At 42.4% G+C, this 25,062-nt stretch overlaps 1 protein-coding gene across 1 annotated transcript in view; it reads left to right on the top strand.

Annotated features, from left to right (window-relative positions):
* Positions 1 to 25,062, top strand: part of PCNX2 (pecanex 2) — a 292,774-nt gene that overhangs the window by 153,675 nt on the left and 114,037 nt on the right. Inside the window, exons 21-22 of the mRNA XM_029919353.1 lie at positions 8,334 to 8,475; positions 12,774 to 12,951. Coding sequence (XP_029775213.1) covers positions 8,334 to 8,475; positions 12,774 to 12,951 — 320 coding nt within the window. The remainder of the gene's footprint in view (positions 1 to 8,333; positions 8,476 to 12,773; positions 12,952 to 25,062) is intronic.

The following is a 25,062-nucleotide window of genomic DNA, read 5'->3' as shown; positions in this document are numbered from 1 at the left end:
CCCTTCAGCCCTCACTTTGTTCTCAGTATTCAAGAGTCCTTCATGGTTTGCCTCCCTCCCTCTCTTCAGCTATTTTTCACCCTTCCCCTCCCCTATGGTCCACTGTTAAGTTTCTCCTGTTCCACTTATGAGTGAAAACATATGGTATCTGTCCTTCTCCACCTGCCTTATTTCGCTTAAAATGACTCCCTCTAGGTCCATCCATTTTGCTGCAAATGGCCAGATTTCATTCTTTCTCATTGCCATGTAGTACTCCATTGTGTATATATACCACATCTTCTTGATCCATTCATCAGTTGATGGACATTTAGGCTCTTTCCATGATTTGGCTATTGTTAAAAGTGTCACTGTGAACATTGGGGTCCATGTGCCCCTATGCATCAGCACTTCTGTATCCCTTGGGTAAATCCCCAGCAATGCTATTGCTGGGTCATAGGGAAGTTCTACTGATAGTTTTTTGAGGAACCTCCATACTGTTTTCCAGAGCAGCTGTATCAGTTTGCATTCCCACCAGCAGTGTAGGAGGGTGCCCATTTCTCCACATCCTCACCAGCATCTATAGTGTAGGAGATGTTTTTATAATTCATGAATGAATTGGCCTCTAGTTCTCTGGAATTGCTTTGTGATCTTCTAGAGTCCGACACAGAACTCTTTTGTAGCTATTGTGTTTGCTTCTGACTAGAGCACCAGTCATGACCTTTGAAGATCCAAGGCTTTACCTGTTCATGCAAGTTGCTGTGGCTGTACTGAACGCAGTCCTGAAGACTTTGCTCTTCCCAAGCCCGACAACAGAATGATGCTTGTGTCTAAGACTTCTTCGGGCCAGGATGTCTAGTCACATGCCTCACAGCTGTGTCTGTGCCACAGTTTCACACACACCCCTCCCTTCCAGGTACCACACAGGGTTAAATCTCACAGAATCAACACCTTTGCTCTCAAATATTTGGGAAGGCATGGGTGGTGAATTCAGATCTTATTAGTGATTTCTGTATATATTCTGTATAAATTCATTCTGTGTTTCTAGGAAGAATAAACTAAAATTCTTATGGAAAACCCATATTTGTTATCATTATCTGCAGTCAATCCTTGCCAGGACTGTAATGAAATTGTGTCCCTGCCCTCAAATCAGCCTTATCCGCACTCACTGGAAAACATCATAGTCTGATGACAAATGTGAGAAGCATTTGAAACCTGGATCGCACTCCCCCATCCACATGGCACTAGGCGTTCTACAGTGACGAGCCGCTCAGATGTTTCTCTGAATTCAGATGTTTTTCTAACAGCCCTGCAGCACGAGGTTGGCTTATATTTCCTTAATTTACATATTTTTGCAGGAATCTAGCGCAGGTTGTCATGTTTCTCTGAATTGGTGACAATTGTTGATAGAACTCTGTGAATGCATTTTTATAAGCTGGCTGAATTGCATTTGATGTGATGGCCTCAATCTGACACTGTTGACTTCCTATAAATTGAGAAAACAGAAAAGATCATGTACATAGAAGGAAACCTAAATGTACCTGATTGGACTTCAGGAGAGAATAAAACAGGAAATATTGCTTACTGTGTTATAGTGAGGAAGCTTTTTGTTTTATATTCAAAAAGTAATTCTAAGAGGCTGCTTTTTGTTCAGTTTAACTATTCAGAGTTCCTTCGAACACTAAAAATGATAGATAAGAGATGAACGTTTACAGAACCCTAACTCTTGGTCAGGCATTCTAAACCGATGAAGACATGGCGTCTACTGTTAACAAACCCACCGTCTAGTGGGGAGATTAATATTTGAATGAATACTCCATGGTGTGACAGGTTCTATAATTAGAGAATTCACAGTGCTTGGTGACGGCACAAAGAAATGATGTATTCTGCCTGAAAACTAAAGGTAGTATATATGGAATCTGGCTCAGTGTCTGGCAGAAGCATCACAGGCCCGCCCTATGTGGCAGTGCAGTGGACCACCAGGGGTAGGGAGAAGGGGGGGGTCCGCCCGCCACAGGCAGAAAGGGGGATGTGCATTGTTTCTAAAGAATTTTAAAACAATATTAATGCCAATTAAAATGTGGACTCCTTTTTGCTCTTCCCATGTGCCAATCGTTCTAAACACTGTCAGTGATTAGACCCTTCCACTGGGCTGGGCACTCTGAGTGCACTGCCCTGACAGATGGCTGGTCGCAACTGTAGTGGGGATGGCCAAGGGCGTGGGGAGCCGGCAAGACTGGGAGCTCCTCAATCAGGAAGTACAGAAGGACATTCCAGCAAGGCACCCAGCTGCTTTGCTGGAGGGAACAGACATTTTCAATATGGGGTACCTGGGTGGCTTAGTCAGTTGAGCATCTGACTCTTGATCTCAGCTCAGGTCATGATCCCAAGGTTCGTAAGATCCAGCCCTGCGCTGGACTCTGCACTGACAGTGTGGAACCTGCTTGGGATTCTCTCTCTTTCTGCCTGTCCCTAACTCACATGCTTTCTCTCAAAATAAATAAATAAATAAATAAATAAATAAATAAATAAACCTTTAAAAAATTATTTCCAATAAATCATGATGGTCAGTTTGGCATCCACATGGGAAAAAAATCAGTCTCAATCCCTATCTTACAATATACCAAATCAATTCCAGATAGCTTGCAGACGTAAATGTGAAAGGTAAAACAATAATGTCTAAAGGGAAACAGAAGAATGTGCCCATGATGCCCATGATCTTTGTCTTTTAAATAGAGCACAAAAGGGGCACCTGGGTGGCTCCGTCAGTTGAGTATCCAGCTTCGGCTCAGGTCATGATCTTGTGATTCATGAGTTCGAGCCCTGCATCAGGCTCTATGTTGACAACTCAGAGCCTGGAGCCTGCTTCAGATTCTGTGCTTCCCTCCCTCTGTTTCTCCCTTTCCTGTGCTCTGTCTCTCTCTCTCTCTCACTCTCTCAAAATAAAGATTTAAGTAAAGATTTTAAAAAATAAAATAAAATAAACAGAACACAAAAGACTCCAAAATGAAAAAAAATGAGAAGTTGGAACATATTAAAATTAAGTATTTCTTTTCTACAAAAGATATGATTAAGATAGTGATAAACAACCCATAAAATGGGAGATCTTTCTGCTGCATATATCTAGCTAAAGGCTCATACCTGAGGTATATAAAGAACTCCTAAAAGTCAGTGAAGAAATAACTTTTAATCCTAGAAATCAGTAAGGAAGAGACATAAACCAATAGGAAAAGGAACCAGACAACGTACCTGAAAGCCACTTCACAGCAGCGTATATACAAATGGCCAAATGCTGCAAACACATGAAAAGACAAACTTAACTGCATTAGTCATCAGAGAAATGCAAAATAAAACCATAACATGATACCACTCTACACCCACAGTACAGTTAAAGTGAAGGAGAGAGAAAATGTTTTGGCAAGGATGGGAACAAACAGAAGGAACTCTTTGCACTGTTTGTGGGAGTGTAAATTGGCTCCGTAACTTTGGAAAATCTCTTAGAGCTTCCTATACACACACTTAATAACCAGCAATTCTACCCCAGAAGTGTACTCACGTTTATCAAAAGGCCTGTCCAAGAACGTTCATGGCAGCGCTCTATGTGATAGCTATAAACTGTAACCAACACGAACGCCCATGAACAGTAGCTTCGAAAGATAATCTGTGTCTATTCATATAGTAGATTGTTTTACCGCAGTGAGAATGAGCGAATGACGATTACACGCAGAAATGTGGCTGAATCTCAACAGAATGTTAAACAAAAGATACAAAACAACAGTAGGCAAACTGAACAGTGCTGTTCGAGGTTAAGGCACTGGGTACCTTGGGGGGCAGTTACTGTAAGCAGGAAATGGGGGCTTCAATAGTGCTTCTTCTTCTTCTACATGCTAGGGACACAGCCCTACACGTATGCAGGTTTCTGTATATGAAGAAGTTCATGAAAACGTTTTGAAAAATCCAGCATGGCTGATTCAGGTAGCCAGTAAGTGTAGAATATGAGTGTAGAACTGATGATCATGACCAGAGAGTTACGAAGTAGCAGGTACAGAAGATCTGGGTCCATTCCAGACCCATTGGGTCGGATTCTGCATTTCCCCCGAGTGATTTATTTGCATGTCAACGTTTGAGCATCACAGATCTCGGACAGTGTCTTTCTGCCTTGTTCCCATGTAGTTCCAATATGCAGTTATAACTGAAAAGACTTGTCTTAGGATGACCCCAAGGAATATTGCCCGCATGGCTAAGTGAAAGCAGGTGTCATTAAATAAGAGAAAGAATGTGTGGGGAAGAGCAGATGTGTGGAGGTTGACAAGTTCAGTTTTGACGTGTGTGTGGAGATTCCTTGGGGACATTGGAAGAAGCCATTCATTCATTGCATGTTTAGATCTGGAGGCCAGGAGACAGATGGAATATTGAGAGTTACAGATCTGAGTGTCACCAGCAGGGATGGAATCATTTATGTTAAGGGTGTTGAGGGCATCAGCTTAGGAAAATGAGAAAAATAATACAGAGGTCCAAGGAAAACCAATGACCAAGTAAGGGAAGAGGGGTTTGCAGAGAAAATGGAAAAAGTAGTATCAGAGGTTTGAGTGTGAGCAAGCAGGAATGGGTGGCATGGGGAAACTATGGACAGAGAGCTTTCAATAGAAGGGAGGACCAGTGATGTTTTATGCCCAGAAAGGTCTAGTAAGGTAGACTGAGAAGTATCAGTTTTTTGTCATTTGGGAGGTTACCGGTGGCTTCTCCATACACGGTTCTGGCCAGGAGTAGCTGCAAATATCCAGGTGCAGAAATTTCAGCAGTAAGTAGGAGACAGGGGCCTGCCATGGTCAGACATTCACAGCCTTTCCAGGAAGTTGTGCAGAAAAGGGCAGAGTGAGAACTAAAGGAAGAGCAGAGCGGAAAGCAAGGTTTCAATCTGACAAACTCTAGAATATTGCCACTTGCCAACAGGAAGGAGCTACTCTGGGCAGTGACCCCTGAACTGGCTGTCAGGGAGAATGGACTCAGAGCTTCAGTGGATGGTCCTGGGGAGGACCGAGCAGTTGGATGTAACTATAAATACGTTTGTAGCTGACTGCTGAGAAGATGAAGCTCATAGCCTCAGTTTTCTCTAGAAGTAGGCGTTCATGTCCTTTGCCTGAAGGGATGGGGGAGACATCGTAAAGATTTGGCTTTCCTAATTTTCATATACTTTCACAAAGGATGAGAACCCTTTTATCAGCATGTAGAATGTATAATATACCTAGATTTCATTAATTATAGTAAAACACTTAATTCCTTAAGAAAGAGCTCATTTTCAAATCTATACCAGAAAACACAATGTGTTCACCATTAAGAATACCCGAAGTTAAATTCCTACCCAACATCCTTGCTGTTTTTCTAATGAGTGAAGTAGGATTGACATACAGTTTCAGACATTAGTTTCAGATGTGTGACACAGACAATGCCATCTATTACACTGTGGTCACCATGGGAAGTGTAGTTGCCATCTGTCACATGCAAAGTTATTACACTATTACTGACTATATTCCCTATGCTGTTCTTTTCATCCCCATGAGTTATCTAATTTATAACCGGAAGTTTGTACCTCTTCACCTATTTTGCCCGTTCCCCACTCACCTCCACTCTGTTTTAAAGAGTTTCTTCTCTGTATGCAAGTCTGTTTCTGTTTTTTTGTTTGTTCCTTTGTTATGTTTTCTAGATTCCACATATAAGTGAAATCGTATGGTATTTGTCTTTCCCTGTCTGACTTTTCTCTAGGTTCATCCATGTTGTTGCAAATGGCAAAATCTCATTCTTCTTTAGGGCTGAGCACATTCCATTGTGTGTATATACCTTTTAAATCGAAGTACAGTTAACCTACAGTGTTATACTCGTTTTGGGTGTACAATACCATGACTCAGCAGTTGTATACATGATGCAGTGCTCATCGTGATAAGTGTGCTCCTAATTCCCATCACCTGTGTGTCTCCCACCCACCCATGCACCTCCCCTCTGGTGACCATCAGTTTGTTCTCTCTCTTTAAGAGTCTGATTTTAGGTGGCTTGGTCAGTTACACATCAGACTCTGGATTTCAGCTGAGGCCATGATCTCTTGGTTCATGAGTTTGAGCCCTGAATCTAGCTCTGCACTGACAGCATGGAGTCTGCTTAGAATTCTCTCTCTCTCTGCCCCTCTTTTGCTTGTGTGTGTTCTCTCTCTCTCTCTCTCTAAGTGAATAAACTAAAAAAAGAAGAGTCTAGTTTTGTTTTTCTTTTTTTTTCTTTGTTTTGATTCTTAAGCTTCACATGTGAGTGAAATCATATGATATTTGTCTTTTGTTGACTGATGTATTCTGCTTAGTGTTAATCCCCTCTTCTCCATCCATGTTGTTGCAGACGGCAAGATCTCCTTTTTTTTTTATGGCTGAGTAATATTCTAGTGTGTATGTGTGTGTGTGTGTGTGTATGTGTGCGTGTGCACGTGCGCACGCATACGCACACACCGCATCTTTTTCCATTCATCAGTGGATGGACACTTGTGTTGTTTCCATGCCTTGGCTATTGTAAATAATGCTGCAGTAAACATAGGGGTGCGTGTATCTTTCTGAATTCGTGTTTTCATTTTCTTTGGGTAGATCCCCAGTCTTTCTCCCTGTTTCATGTATCATTAAAATTTCTTTTTATTTTTATCTTCATGATTTCTCACTGCATCTCTCTTCTACTGATTAATCATTGGCATATTTGTTCTTATTCTTTCCCATGTATCCGTCCTGAACATTTGTATCTCATTCAAATTAATTCTTTTTGAGTGAGATTCCTGAATGCCGACCTCTCCTCATATTTTTAATTAAGTGAGGATAGCTTTTGGTGTTTCTGAGGTGTAAGGATGGTACGTTCTTACTCAGATATGTAAGGCATTTAAACAAGAAAGTAGAATATCAGCTCCAATGTGTGTGTGGTTACGTATGTGTGTGTGTGTGCTGCTTCCTGAGATCCTTTACCTAAAGTCCCGGTGGAAAATGTTGGAAGCAGGTAATGTGTCTCCCAACTGTGGTTAAGACACCTGGAGGGGACAGCCCACTCTCCGTCACTGCCATATCCCTCTGCATGGTGAGTGTGAACTGTTTCCCGTAAGTTGATTCTTGTGTAATCCAAATAATGTAGAAACAACACGGCTCTCTTATTTTTTACATTATTGAGATGTAAGTCTTATATTATCAATTGTTGAGGCTTGTGGCTCTGGAAGTTCAATGGAGTCAGCTTTGCCCTGTGGAGATTTGGCCTCTGAGGCTTGCTGTCGAGAGACCGAGGACCAGATGTTCCTTTTCCTGGCTGTCGGCTGGTGGATTGGGGGCCGGCTCAGCCTCACAGTTAGTAGCAGAGAGATTCAGCAGGGAATGAGATAGGCCCCCCTGGGGGACCTGGGCCAGACCAGGAAGCAGGGGTGTGCTCGGCTCTGTTACTTCACCGCTACATGTCCTAGATGTGGTGTCCTCTCCCCCTGTGGCCTAAGAGAGTTTGTGCTCTGACCAACCGGACCCGCCACTCCTCCTCCTCAGAAAGAAAAGTAGCCAGAGTTGGCCACAAGCAGTGCAAGTAAGTGTTCTACATGACCCCATCCTGAGGGGGAGCACATTCCTCCCTGCCCTGAGTGGTGGGAAAGAGGGGTAATCCCTTACCCAGCAGCCAACTCACCGGGTGGGCTGGGCACACAAGCTGAAGCTCAGAAAGATCGAGTTAACATTTCACCACCACACCCCAGGGGCTGGTAAGGGTCTGAATGCAAACCCAGACTGGGCTGACTCAAAACCTTAGCCCTTGTGGGAATAGACCTCACTCCCCATTTGTGCTGCTGAGGGTTCCCAATCATGTGACACATTCATAATTATGGGGCCTGGGAATAGGCTTTCTCTTATTTGTATATATTGCCTGGGGATTTGAGTGTAAATCTAAAGACTCAAAAGAGGGAGAAGAAAGCCCAGCCTTGGAAGTGTCCTCCACTGAAGAGGAGATGTGCCCAGGGGACTGGTTTTCAACTCTTCATCCTTTGCTGCCTACCCTTACTTCCCCTGAGATGCCTTCATGTAGGACAGCTTATTTCATGGGTCTCGGTAATGATTACATATGGGAAAATCACTTGACTTGAAGAATTGGGACACTGGTCTCTATGACTGTATATTATTATTTATGAACTATGGAGAAACAAAGCTAAGAATTGCCTGGAAAGAAAATTGGTGTATCCTGTCTTATATCCAGAGTTTCGAATCGGTAGCTTTTGAATGAAAAGGGGGGATATTACTTCTTATTACATGTACTTAAAGAAAAATAATTTGATCGGTGGCTGTTCTGAGTGGTTTTTATGTTTCTTTCAGATGTCGCCCATTTAATGTGGTTTGAAAGGCTCTATGTCTGGCTTCAGTGTTTTGAAAAATATATCTTGTACCCAGCAATAATTCTGAACGCCCTCACTATTGATGCGTTTTCAATAAGCAATTACCGGAGACTCGGTACCCAGTAAGTGGATAATACTTATTCTCATAATGGTTCCGATCACAATGATTTCAAACCCGGTGGATTTTCTCTGAACAGATTACAGTGGAAACTCACTCACATCTGCTCGCTCACGTCTAGTATTTACTGGCCACATAAACATAAGCCATGGTGGTCTGCTTCTCTGGATGGGCTTGATGGTTATTACAAAATGGGCTGGAGATGAAGTGAGATCTGTGTGAAGTGATGTTGCAAATAAATGGCAGCTGGTTTGAAAATGCTCCTGCAAGAGCTTAGTCAGTGAGCTTTAAGGAGATGACAGAAGCACTGTCGTTCTGAGTTCCTGGAGTTCCTACCGTCATGCTCAGAGCGTTATGAACCACCTCATGTCATTTCATTAAGCAAATACTCTATCATTTTGTGACTGAGGGAGGGGGAGATTGATCACTGTCACTGCTCTCTCTACATTTATCGGAAGAAGCCTCACAATTAAAAGAAAACAAAACACAGAGCACAGAGACGCCATGCCATCAAAATGCCCGTGTTTTTGCAAAGTATTAACAACGCAAGTTGAATTATTAGTTTCATATATTAAAATTAACTCTGAATTTGCAAGTAGAAATCCTTTTTGAGAATCTGGGGATTTGTTGCTCTGACAGAAGGTTGAAGTGCCTGGTCAAATAAGTTCGAGTAGGAGCATGCGAAAGACATCCTTTCCCAGATTTGCTTATTAAGTCACAATGCTTCAACATTTTGTGCCCAAGTCAACTCTTGTGCATAATCCCAAGCCTACTAATTTAAACTTACTCTTCCTTTCAGGAGGTAATGAGGACAAATTAATTGGTGTTTGCCAAAGATTGAGCAAGCTGAGATAAAAGACATTTGAACACTCTGTTGGACTTTGAGTGGATTCATGGTCACACAAGGCAGACACTGAATGGAATGGTCATGTAACCTTCCTGTCTTTATCCAACTCTGCCTTCCTTCCGGTTCAGACCTGTCTCAGCTAGGCCAGGCCAAGTCATGCCCTTTGGCATTTAAAATCCTAGATATCAGATCCAGGGATGAAAATCAGTCTCCCTGGATAAAGAACACAGACAGCGGAACTGTCACCCTCTTGCCCAGTTTGGGTGGGACCCAGTCCCGGAGATGACGCCTCGTCCAAAACCTTGAGTGTTTTCCCTAGCGGCAGGTGTTTCCTAATAACAGGTGTGTCCCGTGTAGCACAATGTTAGCTGACCCCGACGTCCTCCTGGAACAAGGCCAAGCCCCGGTTTCTAGAACGAGGACTTACAGTCAGAACCAAAGTAGCAAAGAGGGTACCAGTGCTGCTCCCCGGGGTACCGAGCTGAAGGATTTAAAATTCTGACTTTCCAGCCACAGGCCTTTGACATCAAGCTAAGCCTATAGGTTGAAGTCCTCTGGTTCTGGCTGTTGGCAGAGGCTGGTCGCAAGGGTTGGGAATCAGGCAGAGTCCAAGAGCTTGGAGAGAGTCCAGGTTCCAGTAAGAATACTCTCCTCCCCCAATTAATGTTTTTTTCTGGACACTAGTCCAGAAACCAGCACTTAGTTAGATACCTCCAAATCGTCTCAATCCCAGATGATACCAAGAGAACTATTCTTCTTACAGCCCAAAGCTGACAATTCCTTCAAATTCTTAAGGCATCCAACTGAGGCCTTAGAAAATAATTTTAGGGCGCCTGGGTGGTTCAGTTGGTTAAATGTCCAACTCTTGGTTTCGGCTCAGGTCATGATCTTGTAGTTTCATGAGTTCGAGCCCCACGTTGGGCTGTGTGCTGATGGCATGAAGCCTGCTTGGAATTCTCTCTCCCTCTCTTGCTGCCCCTCCCCTGCTCACACTGTCCCTGTTTCTCTCAAAATTAATATGCTTTAACGTTTTTTTTAAATAATAATTTCAAGTACCCATTAGCCCAGCTGTTCTCAAACAGGACAACAGCCTGTACATCAGAATCACTCAGAAACCACAGAATCCCCCCTCCCCCCACACTGAGAACCGCTGTACCAGATATGCAGGCAGTGAGCTCCTCACTAACAGGCCAGGCTTCTTATTCGACCTACCAACCAAGAAGGCTGCGGAGATGAATGGTCAAGTCGGGGATGGTAAATGGATGAATGGCCGAAGCGTGGCATCTTGTTAGGTGTTTGTATTTCCAGGCCTGACCTAAATGGCCTTTGCAGCTGTCCCAGGCCGTGTTCAGTGACTGCTGCGTCAGCCTTTATTAATCCTTCAGTCTCTGAACTATTTTAACTGTCATCATGACTCTTGCAATGTTATAAAGGCCATAAACATCAGTCCTTAAGATCTCCCCTAGTGTTGACCAGGCACCATTAATAAACATAAAAATAATGCTCTTCATTTTAACCGTAGTCACAGAGAACACAAAGTTAAGAGTTGACCCTCACTTAGATTTGGCCTGAATAACCCCCCAAATCACCAGTCTCCTCTGAAAACCCAAATGAGAATACCCCTAATCCTAGGATGCCTTGTCATTGGGCCTAGAGATTCTTGTATCCTGGGCTGTTGTCAAAGGCAACTGGACCTGAAGTCATGCTTTTATACTGTATTTTCACCAGGGGCATTAGCTGTCTACTGGAAAAGAAAGGCGAGTTCTGGAGCAGTGCTCAACCTTGCTGCAGGAGCCCCTAGGGTTTTCTGTTGAAGTTACATGAAAACCTTCCCACTCAGCCCAAATCTGCATGCAGCCAAGGGCTGGTTTTCCTCAGATGAGCCTTGAACAAATCTCACTGGGTGCATCCTCAGGCAGAGCGAAAACAATTGTAGCCCTCAGTCTGAAGGCATATGAAATATCACAGCGAGGCAAATGGAATCGCCAACATTATTAGATCTTTTTGACAACAAAAATGACAGTGTTGCGCCTGATGGGTGCAAAGACTTTAAAAGCATTTTTTGAATGTCCTCATCCTGGGACAGGATAATAATAATGCTGAAAAGGGCCCAGAGCCCAGGATCCCTCGAGGCTCAGGGAAATTGAGGCATAGCCCCAGTTTTCTGTATTTAGCCAGGGGAAAAGACCTCTCTTAAGTGCAGCCATTCACTGGAAAGTATTCCCATCTCTCTTTTTTTATGAGTTTCCTGGGTAGGGCTGGATGAAGGGGGGATGGTTTAGGAATCTGCCCAAAATGGGCAAAGCCTTCCTTCGGTCAGGATATTCTGAGCTGTTATCATTAACCTTCCAGGCTGAAGACAGGTAGATTGTTCATCGTTGGCGTCAGCATCTGCTGGAATAGTACGTATAGCACATGCTCCCTACACGGGATAAAAACCTGACTTCCCAGACAAGGCATCCAGGAGCCCAGGCCTCGAAGCAAAGTCCTGGCATCTCCTTGCTGGGCTGCTTTGATGAGTTCCTTAACTAAAATGGCCAATGCCGTGGGGGGGGAAATGTCGATGGTATCATTTTCAGCAGAAAAAAAAGGGGGGGGTAGGTGGAGCCCAGGGAGCTTGCGTTCACCTGGAAGGTAAATTTGCTGAAAAATATTAGAAATTAACATGTAAAGGCAAAAAGGGCTTTGTTGAGATGCTGGTTTTTTTTCTTTCTGAATTTAATATTAACTTCTATTATATCACTGCTTCAATGAGACTCTTCCATAATAAAAGAGCAGACACTAAAAACGAACTGAAGGCTGAAGGGGGAGGGGGAAAGGGAAGGGAGGTGATGGTCATGGAGGAGGGCACTTGTGGGGAAGAGCACTGGGTGTTATATGGAAACCAACTTGACAATAAACTATATGAAAAATAAATAAATAAATAAATAAATAAATAAATAAATAAACATTTAAAAAGTTTTAAACAAAAGAGCAGACACTGAGCAGACGCTAAGAGGGAAACATGCTCTGTTTCCTCAGCCGCCGTCCAGCTTTCCATGGAACCTGTCACTGCAGCAGTCCTTCAGATAAAGCGCCAAGGGAGCTCTGTGCCCTTGCCGAGGGACAGGGGACTGGGAAAATCATGTGGCGGAAAGGAGCTGCTTCTCATGGCCAAGGGTCTATGCTTGAGAGTCCCTTGGGACTGAGTTTCAAACCTCATCCCACCCCGCCCCATGAGACCTTAGACAAGGGACCCAAACTCTAAGCCTCTGTTTTGTTCCTCTGACAACTGTGGATAATGACAGAGCCCACCCCCTGCCCCTTGTCCCCCTTACCCACCAGTCTTGGCTTTTCATGCCTGTAAAGTGTACCACGAACAGTAAATGCACAAGAAACATGAGCCATTATAACTCATCTGGTAGTCTGCCCTAGTAGTTTGTCCTTGACCCCTTCTTTTCTTTCCTTTCCAACAGCTGGGACATTTTCCTGATGATTGTTGCCGGCATGAAGCTGCTGCGGACCTCCTTCTGCAACCCGGCTCACCAGTTCATTCACGTGAGCTTCACCGCCATCTTTTTCCATTTTGACTACAAAGATATGTCAGAGAGTTTCCTCCTGGATTTCTTCATGGTGTCCATTGTCTTTAGCAAGGCAAGTGAATTCTTCATTTTCCTCATTTTAAAATTTAAGAGGCTCATTTCTCATCACAGGCTTCAAGAGCTGTAAACATTTTCCTTTAACAAAAAAAAAAACTTGTGGAATGAAACCAAATTGAATTACATATGCGTGTCACACTCCTGCTACCATTTGGGGAATGTTTCCCTGTGGAATATAGACATGCCACGTTATTTGCCAAAAATCACTAATTAAAATGAATTAGCCATTTACTGTTGCTTGAAATTTTGAAATTTTATGATCTTTGTCTCTGTTAATAATCTCACTTATAGAATTTCCCTAGACCTCAAAATGCTCTGAATTAAAGATTAGCAACCAGACTGATTTCTTTTTTAATTAGCTAGCGTTTGAGGTAGAACTTGTGACCTAGTACCCACAAACCGGGTTTCTTGGATTATTTTCATTCTTCCTGGCTTGTGTCAGGTGAAGCTACACAGGCAATGAGAAGTCCTAGTCACAGTTCAGGCAAAATATGGGGAGGGAATCTAATGTCCAACATGGGGGCAGATAAAATCCTCTGGATACTCACCCAAGTGTATTCTCAGCACCTCGCAAAGCCAAGGTTTGTAAACAGAAATGACAAGGAATTTGGAACGACTCCTGGTAAAGAAACTGACACACCATCTCACTTCACATCTGGCTTCCTCATGTGCTCACTTTAAGATGGCGGCCACCCATCTCTGCCCTCGGCTTGATGTAGCCAGCCACTACCCTGCTTTTGATGAATAATTTTTTAATTTTAAGGTCTTTTTTTCTGAACTTCATTTTTTGCCTCTTTTGAATCTGTTCTGTTAAATGTTTCTCTTTATCACTGATCCTTTCCTTCTTCCTTTCTCTTTGCATGTTCTAGGTAACAAAATTCCAAAACTCTCGTATTGTCCTAAAGATACCCCATGAGTTATTGTTGTCACCTTATCAGGCGTGCACGTTTCTTCTTATAACTCGGGCTGAGCTCTGATTTTTTAGCTGCCCAAGTCCCTTCTTGTGTCTTTGGTCGCTTGCTCTGCACTGTTATTACTTTTGCCGCCTACATCTTTTTCCAGAACCCTGGTCTTGGTCCTTTTCCCATAAGCATTTCTTCTCTGTTTGAGTTCTGTTTGGTGTTGATACATTTGCCCCAATTTTCTTACTGTTCAAATCACAGGCTTCCATATTCTGTTTTCCTTCACTATGTATAGATTGCCTTTATTTCGCATAATACATACAAAACTATATCCTATGATCTTTAAGGCATTTATGAAGTTATAGTAAATAATTTTACCACTTGCAGGGAGTAAGAGCTTATAATCAGATGCAAAATGTGTCAGGATATATTGAATTCTGACTCTGGCATTATTTTTGTTTTGACATGGTATTATTTATATCCCCTCCTGAACTGTAGTTTCTGATAAAATTGAAAATGAGGATGGTGGTCTCACATGGGTGTTGAGAGGATTGAAAGAAGACTTTAAGTAAGATGTGCTTTCCAAATGCAAGGCAGACTTTGTAGAACCATTGTAAATAGAAAAGCAGAAGTTACACACTGTTTAGGATGGGAAGGAGCGTGGCTGCCTTTTCACACTGAACTCCATCTAAATATCGCCCTATAAAGTGACACGCCCCAGGTGAATAAAAGTCTGACAGAGAGGAGTGAGGGTCTCACTGTGAAAGTCTTAAGGGCATGGCTTCTAAGTGACAGCACATTCACAGCAGGGACAGCGATCGTCCTTTCCTGGAGTGAAGGCAGCCTTTCCCCACTAATGCTTGTTGCCATCCTGTGTGTCATGAGGAGTGTGGGACCGGACAGGACACAGTCTGGACAGGACTGAGCTCACTGCTGCAGGCATTCGACTTTCACTTGCCATCATCTTTTGTTAATTTTTTTAAGTTTTTTTTTAAATTTATTTTTGAGAGACAGAGGGAGACAATGTGAGCAGGGGAGGGTCAGAGAGAGAGGGAGATACAGAATCCAAAGCAGGCTCCAGGCTCTGAGCTGTCAGCACAGAGCCTGCTGCGGGACTCGAACCCACAAACCATGAGATCATGACCTGAGCCGAAGTCGGATGCTTAACTGACTGAGTCCGCCACGCGCCCCTGCCATCATCTTTTTGAAGTAACAGTTCACACACCAATAATTTCAGACAGAACTATAGTAGCTGCATTTCTATTTTCTCGAATTGTGGGGACATTAGCATATATCATTTGAATAGTTTGCTTGTAGTCTGGGAATAAGAGCAAAAGCTAGGAAAATCAGCATACTCTAGAGTGCGTCAGTCCTGAAACATCCCTTACTCCTTCTGATGCCTGCTCACTCTTGATCTTGAGAGAGCTGGGAACAGCCTGTTTTCTGGAATGAGAAAGAAAATAAAAATACCTAGTTAAAGAGACAGCATTGGAGATCTTCCTGGAAGAAAAAAGAGTCAGCAGAAATTAGTGACAGAAGACAGTGGTGGCGATGAGGGGGGTCCACAGTTAACATTTCCTGTAAATATCCTGCCTGTAATTCCCAACTGCTGCTTCCTAGTCTCTCTTGTCATTTAAATACACCTTTTAAAAAATTGTCTCTATTAATATGTTTCCTAGAAACCTCCAATATTGCTCTTATGAAGCCGTAGTGCTCTTCAGGATTGTTCATTGCACAGAATGGAATTTTATTTGTTCAGGAGGCTCATCAAAGTCCCGCTGATGACATGTCCTCCATTGATCAGTGCAGACATCCCTACACACTTTCCCCAGCCCTGTTCCCATTTGTAGACTGAGAGTCACTGTTCGCTGGGCAGCCCACCCCCCAGGAGGGCTGCAAGATTCATGATGAAACACAGGAAGGCACCCAGTTCCTTGCAAGAAAGCTGCTGCGTGAATATGGGACTCATTATGGTCATAAGTCAGTGGCCCCTAAGCCTTCAGGCTCTAGGGGCAGAAAGAAAGGCGAGAGCCAGTCAGAGGGATGATCTACAGAGTGAGATCACAGCACCAGGGAGCCACAGAATGACATAGGTGGCTTCCAGAGGGTCCTGCCGCTCGGCATTCTCTGTTTCCCTGAACTCCCAAGCACCCCGAGGTCTGGAAGGTGGATGTTGGCTAGTCTCGGCAGCCTGCCAGACCTAGTGAAAAATGAAAAACAGGACATAATGGGTTCCAGAGCCCAACTGGAGGGAATTAGCCCTGTGCCTGCATTGACAGGAGGGTGAGACGTTCACAGTGATGGCGTCCTGGGCTCTGGGCAATGGCCAGAGGGGAACATCCCATATCCCGTCCGGAGGTGTGTGGTATTCCAAGCCTATGCCCATGTGGCATCACCTTTGAGAATTCATTGCTTCTCATCCTCCCTTGCTTTCAGTCCCTTCCCTCCTTCCCTTCTGCCCCAACAGTCAGCCTTCCCTTTCAAGGATTCACTGCGGTAACTAATCGGTCGCACTTCTGGGGCACCTGGGTCCTCGGTGAGACAGAAGACGTGCTCCGATACAGGTACTTGGTTATGACGGGATCAAAGGCGACACAGCTGCTTGGTGCTCTCCCACTGGTCTTGAAAAAGTTCCTAGGAACCATCCTGCCTTGACGTTTCTAGTAATGTTGAGTTGGAGAAGCAGGACTTTACGGAATCCTACCAGAGGAGAATTCTGCCAACAAATGCAGAAGGCGTCAAATACGAAATTCTACAGACCATTGGTTCAAATTAACACTAACGGGTGAAATTGTTTTTAGGTAAAGCTCTATGAATAATCACACTGGGGCCTACGGTGTGGCTCTGTTATAGGCAACTGTAGTTGAAATTGGCATTCAAATGATTAGAAATCAGAGCTTCTAAATGGCATTTCCCTTTTTTTTCTGTGTGTAGGTAGAAAGACTTGCATTAAAATGGAACCTCTTGTCTGGGAATGCATGCTTTTGTGGAAGCATTTCTTCAGAATATTTTGTTCAACAAAGTAATTGTTCACTTATTGAGCATCCCTTAAGTGCCAGGCATTGTTGGAGGGCACAAAGATGACTAACAATACAGATGAGAGCAGTTCTTTATTTGGTACTTTCCCTGGGTTGGGTGCTGTTTTCAGGACTTTATACATATTGACATGCTCCATCCTTTGGGTCTGATACTGTTTGTGATACAGATGAGCAAATTGAGGCACAGAATTTAAGTTAATCATAAAAACATTCCCCAGCTATAAAATGGGAGCACAGGTTTCTCCTCTGAGGCTGTGCTCTGTGACACCACTTGGGGACTCTGCAAAGAAGGCATAGAGGTAAGGAGATACTTATGGTAAATGTGATAAGGAAGGTGGCCATGGCAGAGAATTTCGAGAGGGCACATAAAAATCATACCCATATGGTATCTGTCCTTCTCTGCCTGACTTATTTCGCTTAGCATGACACCCTCAAGGTCCATCCACTTTGCTACAAATGGCCAGACAGATACCATATGTTTGCACTCATAGGTCTAACAGGAGAGACCTGGCAGGGGACCATGGAGAGAGATAGGGGGAAGAGAGCTGAGGAGAGTGAGGGACACAGATCAAGGGAGACTATTGAATACTGAAAACAAACCATGGACTGAAGGGGGAGAGGGTGCAAGGGAGGGGGTGATGGTCATGGTGGGGGACACGTGTGGGGAGAAGCACTGGGTATTATATGGAAACCAATTTGATAATAAACTATTTAAAAAAATCATATCCATTCTCACCCAGAAGAATCAGAAACAGTGATGCTCACCTTGAACTTTGAAGAGTGGGGGAGTGAGTCAGGCAAGGAAGGCAGGGAAAAGTGAGCTGCATAAAGGGAACAGCAGGTACAAAAACACAAGAGAGAGTGGGGCATGTTCCAGGAACCGCAAGGTCCTTGGCAAGTGTGAACACACGGCAGGGGCGAGTGGAGAGGGATGAAGTGGCAGTGTCCCAGGTCAGATCGCAAAGGCCCAGCACGCCATGCGTCAGGGTTTGGTTGAAGGTTGGTTGAAGTACTGGACCAGAATTGCATGTTAGGAACATCTCTTTGTGGGAATGACAAAAGATGAGAAAGCACGGAGTTTGGAATTGAGTAGGAGAAGAACATAGTAATACATGCAACTGATAGTGACAGCTGGAACTGCAGTGGCAGAAGTGAGACAGAGAGAAGGGGACACGTCTGGGGGTGGTGGTGGTCTGGGAGCTAGACCTGGGAAGTTCGGTGGCCACTAGGATGCAGTGGACTGACTGGGAGGAAGAGCCACCGCTGGGAGCTCTCAGATCTTGACTCCAGTAACTAGAGCTGTCGCTAATGAGTGGGGACCAGAATACTGGTTCTAGATGTGCTGAACTGTGGAATGAGCTGCGATGCAGACCAAAACTAATTAACCCTGGGAACAGGATTCTTCCCCCATTTAAATATTTTAACAACATAAATAATGCATAAATATATGTTCATTGTAATAAAATTAGAAAAACAATGGAAAAATACAAAGAAAGCCTATCTTCCACAACATTCCTGACTTCTTAACCCCCTCCTCTCCCTAATGATGGTAAACATTTCAGAACAATTCCTTCCATTCTGTTGTCTGTAAATTATCTCTCTCTCTCCCTCTCTCTCCCTCTCTCTCTCTCTCTCACTCTCTCTCTCACACATACACACACACACACACGTTTAAATAGGATCATTTTTACACATTTTTATACTTTCCTTTGTTGCTAAAAATATATCTCAGAGAACTTCCATGACTATCCATCTAATGTGGCCTCTACTGTTTGACACATAGTATTCCATAGCTCACATCATAATTTGACTAGCCATTCCCCTATGATACATACTTAGTTTGTTTATAGATTTGTTCTATGGTAGTTGGGATTTCTATGTTCACAGATCCAGAAATCTACATGAAACTGGCTTAATGACAAAAAGGAATCGAATAGTTCACAAAACCAATTGGCAACCCAGGGGCTTAAATGATGGCCTTGAAATTCTGGTCTTCCCCTCCTCTTCTTGTCCTCATACTAGCTGTCCTTCTCTCCTCTGTTGGCTTCATTGTTAGCTTGTGTCTATCCATGTAGGGTCACTCACATGATTACACCCAAACATCCCAGAAGAAATAGAAAGTGTCTTTCCTAATGATTTCAGCCAAAGTTCTAGGGAAGAGTCTCATTGACTCCTTTGTGTCATGTGTTAATTCAAGAACCGGGGACAGTGCCCAGAGGGATGTGAGTTCCCTAGTTAATGAAGCCTAGACTTCTTGCCCCCACCTCCTTGAATCCTAACCCAACTATAGGACTAGGAGTCAGGGAAGAAGAAAAAGAGGGTAGACAAGAAATGTCCGATGCTACTGCCTTCAACTACACAAGATCAAACCTAACATGCTGGTGTTAGGAAACACAGGAGTATCTCAGAAACATAGATTCCCATGGTGGGAATTCCTGGGCCGACAGCATATACATAAAAGAGTCTCAATAGAGAATCCTTCCAAAAGATTTATATTCCTTCCAAGGGGGCTGACCAGAGTTCAAGAAATAGGTATGAGAAGTGACTCTTGAAACAAGATCAAATACAACATATAATGGTAAGCAAGCAAGGAAATGGGACTTGTCAGGTTTATTGATCTTTTTCATAAGTCTGGAATCTTCAGTAAGGTCATCTCGCAATTTCCTCTCTACTAGACAAGACTAACTCTAGTAATAACATCAACCCGTCGGGCCTGGAGCGTTCTTTATGCCCAACAATGTCCTGTCTTCAAGGAAATGAAGTCTGCTGTGATAAAACTTTTAAATCCTCTGCAACTTTCTGTAGGAAATGTATCTGGATCACATACTAGCAGCCTGGTTATCATTTAAAAGGATAGATGAGGAAGAAATGGTAAGAGAGAAAAAGAGAATGGTGATGAGTGGAAAGAATGATTACAGTGCAGTAGAAACTCTAGACTCAACTGAATTTGGCAGGTGGTTATTTGTTGGTTAACTGAAAAACTTAGCAGGAAATTATAGTAAGTGATACCTGCCCATCTTATAATTTCATTAAAGCATAAAACTTATATATTAACTCTACTGCCAGTCTTTGGAAGCCTTTTCTTTGAGTAGGAATCTACAGAATGAGGACTATTCATGCTTATTGCATGAACCATGCCTATAATGTGTTTTCTAGGATGTTCAGTGCCCGTTTCTATTTCTTAAATTCTACTTGAAGTGAGAAGTGAAAGTTACCTGTGTGAAGTCTGAGAACAGTTCACATTTATTTGCTCCCAAATCTCTTCTCATTTATACCTAAGTCTATAACGGTATTTTTAGAGATATCTTCCTCAAGCTATCAGCATTCAACTTTGCTGTGATAGAAACACCCCATTACATACGTACTCATATTGTTTGTTCTCATATTGCGTCAGTTTAACCAATATTTAATTGAGCAAAAAGATCATTATACTGACAAGTAAAATGGATACAGACAGTCTGGGCAACCCAGCATAACGGCCTCTCATTAGTCATTCAACTCACATGGTGGGGTTGATCAGGAGTGTACTGGCCTTCAGTGTTCACTGGGTCATGGGACTCATCTGTAAGTTTTGCAGTGCAAATATAAATGTCAACAAGTCTGAAGTTAATTAGGCATGTTTTTGAAAGAAAGGGTCTCCTTTGGTGAGATATGTAGGGGAGAGCCATATTTGCTTGGATATTGAGTTATCCGTGTCCTTCGAGGTGCCGTCCCCAAACTGAAGATAAGGAGACATGCAGGATCTCAGCGTCCGACATAGAGAATTTGATTCAGCAGTTATGACTTCGTATCTACTAGCATTGTTGTCTGAGGAACGGAGGTGCTTCAGCAGAAAGAAATGCCCTCACTGAGCTTCGTCTGTTGGGGGAGACGGAATAGTTACAAACAGCAGAGAGCTAAGTTTCCTCATGAAGCACCTAAAATTCTGATTGCCCTCTCAGCTCCCTGCTCAGACATCAACCTTTGAAAATATACTCCCAGTATCTCTGAGTTTTCACCACCTACTTGCTGCCACTTTGGTGCCAGCAACCCTACCCCTCCCCTGTGTTATGGTGGCAGCCTTCTAATAGGCCTGTCTGCCTCCACCCCTGCTCTTACAGCCCCTCTCAACAGAAGGGCCAGAGGGCTTTGTTTATATAAATTTATTTTGGGATAATGTTAGGTTTGTAGAGAAGATGTAAAGATAGTAGAGTTCCCTCACACTCCATACTCAGTTTCCCCTTTCACTAACATTTTACATTAGTACATGACATTTGTCCCGATTAAGGAGCCAAGGTCGATCTGTTTTGATCCATACTAAGGTCCATACTTAATGCAAATTTCCTTAGCTTTTTTGTAAGATGACCTTTTTCTTTTCCACCCTGGACCCCACCCACACTGCACTTAGTTGCCCTGTCTCCTCCTTAGGCTCCTCTCAACAGTAATAGTTCTGCTCTTTTGTGTGTGAAGTTAACCATTTTGAGAAGGATTGATTAGGTACATTGTGACCTGTTTTTCTGTTAGAAGTCGGGTGATGCTTTTCTGCTTTTAAGACCTGAGTTATGGGTTTGCCGAAGGCAGATGACAGAGGTAAAGTGCTTTTCTCATCATGTCATATCAAGGATTCCTGCTAGCCACATGGCTGAACATTTGATGTTGACCTTCATCCCCTGGCTGAGGTAGTATTTGTCAGGCTTTTCCATGTAAAGTTATCCTTTTGTGAATCTTTCTATACTCTTTGGAGGAAAACACTATGTGTAGCTCACATTTAAAATCACTATGTGGGAATTTATATTCTATTCCCTTGTTGAGAATGGAAGAAATAAGAAATTGATTTATTTTGAAAATTATTTGATTTTTCTACATGAGAGATTTGTCTATCATCTACCTATTTACCTGTTTTTATATCAGAATGGACTTGTGGATATTTATTTTATACTTTGGATAATAATACAATATTACTTTACTCATCTTGTTGCTCTTTGGTTATTTGGAGCTCTTTCATCTGTTTTTTATGTCACTTTGACATAATCCCATCGTGTGTGTGTGTGTGTGTGTGTGTGTATGTGTGTGTGAGCATTTTCTTAGTTTCTGGCACTGTAAGATATTCTAGGCTTGCCTTGCATATTTCCTGCCCCAGTCCTAAAATCTGCCATTTCCCCACGGGTGGCCTGCCTTCTTTTCTTAGGGAATGGTAGTTAGAAACCAAAATCAAGAACCTAAGTGTGATTGTTGATCCTGGAGAGTCATTGATTTCAGGCACTCTTAGCCGACAGAACAAGGGATATATGCGTGTGTGACCATGTATATACACATATCTACAAATAGTTCTGCATGTAACCGCTTGTATCTACATTAAGCAAACCATGAGTTTATACTGATCTCTCCAAGTCCAATCTGTTACCAAGGGGATCATTCCGGCCAATCCCCCTTGCTTACTGTTACTTCCCGTTCCATCCAGTGAGAAACCTGGCTTCCCCCGTCTGTTATACATCTACTTAACTGTTCAGTTCTAGTGTGTTTGTTTAGTCGTTTCCTAATTGCCAACCTATATCCCCAGGAGAAGCAGTCTTATCAACTAGAGCCCAGTGCTCAAGTGCAATGTAGTTGCTTTTTGCCTGTAGGCTTACAGATTCCACTCATTTTCAGAATTCTTTGAGTGAGCACCTTGTTCCTCCGCCTCCCTTAGTGAGGTTGTTTATGCCACAGTGACATTACTTTGTCACCATCTGCATTCCACTTGGGGATTCCCTCAACCTTCTAGATGATTATTTTTAAATCTGCATACATTTAGTTTTCTCATGTTACAAATTTCTGTGGAATTTAACAAATGTATAATGGCATGCATACATTATTAGGGTATTCTACAAAATAATTTGATTGCCCTAAAAAATTCCCTGTGCTTCATCTATTCCTCTTCCCTTCTTGAAACTCTGGCAACTGTTGATGTGTTTACCACTGCTTTAGTTTTGCCTTTTTTGGCATGTTCTGTAATTGTAATCATAAGCCTTTTTGGACGGGCTTTGTCCACTTAGCGGAATGCATTCATGATTTATCCATGTCTTCGCATGACTTGATAGCTGGTTCGTTTTTACTATTGAATAGCATTCTGTTGTATGAATGTTCATCCACTCACCTACTGAAAGAAATGTTGGCTTTTCTAGGTTGTGATGATTATGAATAAAGCTGCTATGAACATTTGTCTGCAGGTTTTGCATAGATATAATTTTCAATTAAGATGGATAAATACCCAGTAACTAAATTATATGGTAGAAGTATGTTTGGCTTCGTAGAAAACCACCAAATTATCTTCCAAAGTGCTCTCTACTGTTCTGTATTTTTGCCACACTGGAAGAGAGTTCTTACTGTTCCCCCACTTCACACAATTTATGCTGTCAGTTTTTTGGATTTTGGCAATTCTGGTAGGTATTTATAAGTAACATCTCCTTTTCATTTTCATTTCCCTAAAGACAAATGATGTTGGTGTCATCATATGCGAATTTGCCAACTGTATATCTTCTTTGTTGGAGTGTCCAGATATTTTTGCCCATTTTGAGATTGCTTTATTTTCTTATTGTTGAGTGTAAGAGTTCTCTACATATTGTGGATACTAGTCCTTTATTAGATATATGTTTTCTGGGCTTGTCTTTTCACAGCTTGGTTTGTAGATCTTCTGTGGTGTTCTGGTAAGGTAGAAGAGGTTATTCACTAAATTTTTCTGCCCTGCTAGGCTGCCGTTTTCCTGGCCATTTGGCTAGAGAAAGCAGACTTTTATTTATTTTGGATATTTTTGGTCTATGCCTCTTGACAGTGCTGGGTTGCTGGTTTGCTTAGCTCTAAATCTGTGAAATGCATGGTCAAAAGAAAATCCAGGTAACTCAATACCGTTTATTTCCCCAGATCCCAGGAACCTCAGCTGGTTTCCCCTTTTCACTCCAACTTCCAGAGTCTTCTTAGGTTTATTTAATAAACCATTTTCAAGATTTTCAGTTGTATTTAACAGGAGCAATGGAGAAAGATGTGTACTTCCTGTTCCTAAAGTGGAAGCCTTTGACGTACATTTTAAACTAATCTAAATCCATCGTCAAATGATGCTATAATGCTTCTCTTTCTAACTCAGGCACCTTTTAACAATATTTTCAACATCTCCTTCCTGTTCCTTCTGACATAGCAGTTACTCATTTCTTTATCCATATTTTAAAATCGCCTAATGTATTTTATCATTTCTTTAAACAAAAAGTTATATTTTATATCAGCTGGAAAATAACAATAATAAAATATCTTGCTTTGCCTTCACTTCTTTCTTTATATAGATTTAAGCTTCTGACTTGCATCATTTTCCTTCAGCATGAAGAACTTTGAACATTTCTTACAGGGAAGATCAGCTGGTAATGGATTTCCTCAGTTTTTGTCTACAGAGTCTTTATTTTTTTCCCTTCAATTTTGGAGAATTGTTCTGTTGGATGTACAGTTCCAAGTTGGCAAGGTTTTTTCTATCAACACTTCAACAGATAGTTCACTCCACTTTCTCCACATTTGCATGAATGCTTATGAGAAATCTCCAATTTCTTTGTTCTTCCATATGTAAGGCCTTTTTGTCCTCTGGATTTCAAGATTTTTCTCCTTTTTGGCTTTCTGAAGCTTGAATATGACATGCCTAGGTGTGTGTGTGTGTGTGTGTGTGTGTGTGTGTGTGCGCGCGTGTGCGCGCACGCGTGCGTGCATTCAATCTTGCTTGCTTCTTTGAGTTTTCTGGGTTTGTGTTTTGGCATCTGTCATTAATTTTAGAAGTTCTTGGCTTTTATTCAAATATTTCTTCAGCTCTTTCTTCTTCCTCTGGTATTATAGTCACACATGTTACACCTATTCTTATTGTCCCACCGCTCTTAGATATTTTGTTTTGTTTTTCTGTTTACATTTCAGTTACGGAAATTTCCATCGACATACCTTCAGACTCAGTGATTCTTTCCTTGACCACGTCCTGTCTATTGATGAGTCCGATAAAGGCATTCCTTCTTGCTAGGATAGTGTTTTTAATTTCTAACATTTCCTTTACCCTTTCTTGAAGTTTCCATTTCTTTGTTTACATTAGACACCTGTTCTTGCATGCTGTCTGCTCTTCCATTAGAGCTCCAAACATATTAATCAATCATTATTATCTTTTATTCCCTATGTGATTATTCCAAC

Source organism: Suricata suricatta, chromosome 2, assembly GCF_006229205.1.
Source record: "Suricata suricatta isolate VVHF042 chromosome 2, meerkat_22Aug2017_6uvM2_HiC, whole genome shotgun sequence".
Classification (NCBI taxonomy): Eukaryota; Metazoa; Chordata; class Mammalia; order Carnivora; family Herpestidae; genus Suricata; species Suricata suricatta.
Note: the sequence above shows the minus strand (reverse complement) of the source record. Positions and strands in the feature narration are given on the sequence as shown.